Source organism: Vavraia culicis, assembly GCF_000192795.1.
Source record: "Vavraia culicis subsp. floridensis unplaced genomic scaffold supercont1.92, whole genome shotgun sequence".
Taxonomy (NCBI): domain Eukaryota; kingdom Fungi; phylum Microsporidia; family Pleistophoridae; genus Vavraia; species Vavraia culicis.
In genome coordinates, this window is record NW_007360695.1 from 4,744 (window position 1) to 6,113 (window position 1,370).

Below are 1,370 nucleotides of genomic sequence, written 5' to 3' on the forward strand. Positions count from 1 at the left end.
AATCGATAAAATATGGATAGCACAGGTTCACATCGTCATCGATCAAACATAGACAAGGCTCAAATGAACGAATATTTATTCAACATGATAAGATTGGTTGTTAAAATCGTGAATAATGATCGGTGATGTTTGTGCAATAATCCATTTGCACACATCTTTTAAACGGATTGCAGTATACTAGATGTCAAATCTAAACTTTAAAATACGTTGCGACACAAAAATCACAGTAGATGATTTCCAGCGATGAGTACAATGCTGTTTTCTGAAAATCATTTTTTGTCTTTCTTGCTTTAAAATATCACTGATAAAACTATTTTAGATTTCTATCAATCAATTTGACATTTACAAAATAGTATCAATTCTTAACATGCTTCTATAATGGTTAATGATTGCAAATTCGGAGTTACAACATTATTTAGATTGTTTTAATCGCAAAAAGATTTCTTCAATGTTCTCTTCGTCACGTTGAATGAATCTTTAAGTATGTTTTTGAATCATGCAATTTTGCGTACTTGCATGATGAAGACGTGATAAGCTAGCTGCACTTATCTCTTTCGTAAAATGGATGAGTCTTTATCTGTATTTAACACAGAGCTGAACCATTTTACATGATCAACATACGTCGGTATTGGTGTTATTGTATATGTACTACGACATGGTTACTAAAGAGCACTTCTTAGTAAGATATGATACAGTGTTTTAGTAGGTTAGGTATTTTCATCGACCTCTTTTTTCGTTTTCTACACAATTGTGTAGGAATGTAACCAGTAACTCTAATCAAACCTTTTTTGCAATAATGATCTATGACATTATGGCAATACCATCTCAAAATAGATTTTATGCTCTTTGTAGAGATATTTTGCTTGATATCATGGTAGTGTTTCCAAATTGCATGATCATATACAAAAAAGGAATACGATCAACATCACGAGTTTTATATTGGTGTCAATGAATTAGGTCTAAAAGACTTATCTACTTTTCTTGCACTCAGATCTGCAATGAAGAGAATTGTTATTGGTTGTTTACAAGTTGGCAGTCTTGATGCGACTAATCCTATTGTGCTGAACAAAGGTTGCTGCCAGTGCATTCTGAGAATTCAGAGCCACTCATTTGAAGGACACGAATACACGCCTTCATTGCCATTGATTGCCAAAATTGTGTTGGAAAATATGAACACGATGTCATATAATCATGACTTTCACTTGGAACTCAACTCGATGTTCTTCCAACCAGTATGTACCCACAATACACGTATAGGACAGCTGAAAGTGAAATTTGAGAACGAGTCGTATATGGACGGACTCTTATGGGGTTGTGTCGGCTTGAAGTCTTTAGATCTATCTTTTGAAAGGATAGTCAGTGGCTTTTCC

At 34.0% G+C, this 1,370-nt stretch overlaps 1 protein-coding gene across 1 annotated transcript; it reads left to right on the forward strand.

Moving 5' to 3' along the window:
* Positions 1-998: 998 nt before the first annotated feature.
* On the forward strand, positions 999-1,370 carry VCUG_02638 (uncharacterized protein; the record flags this gene model as incomplete). The annotated part of the gene is made up of 1 exon (XM_008077455.1): positions 999-1,370. A coding segment is annotated over one exon (372 nt), but the record flags the coding sequence as incomplete, so codon positions are not given.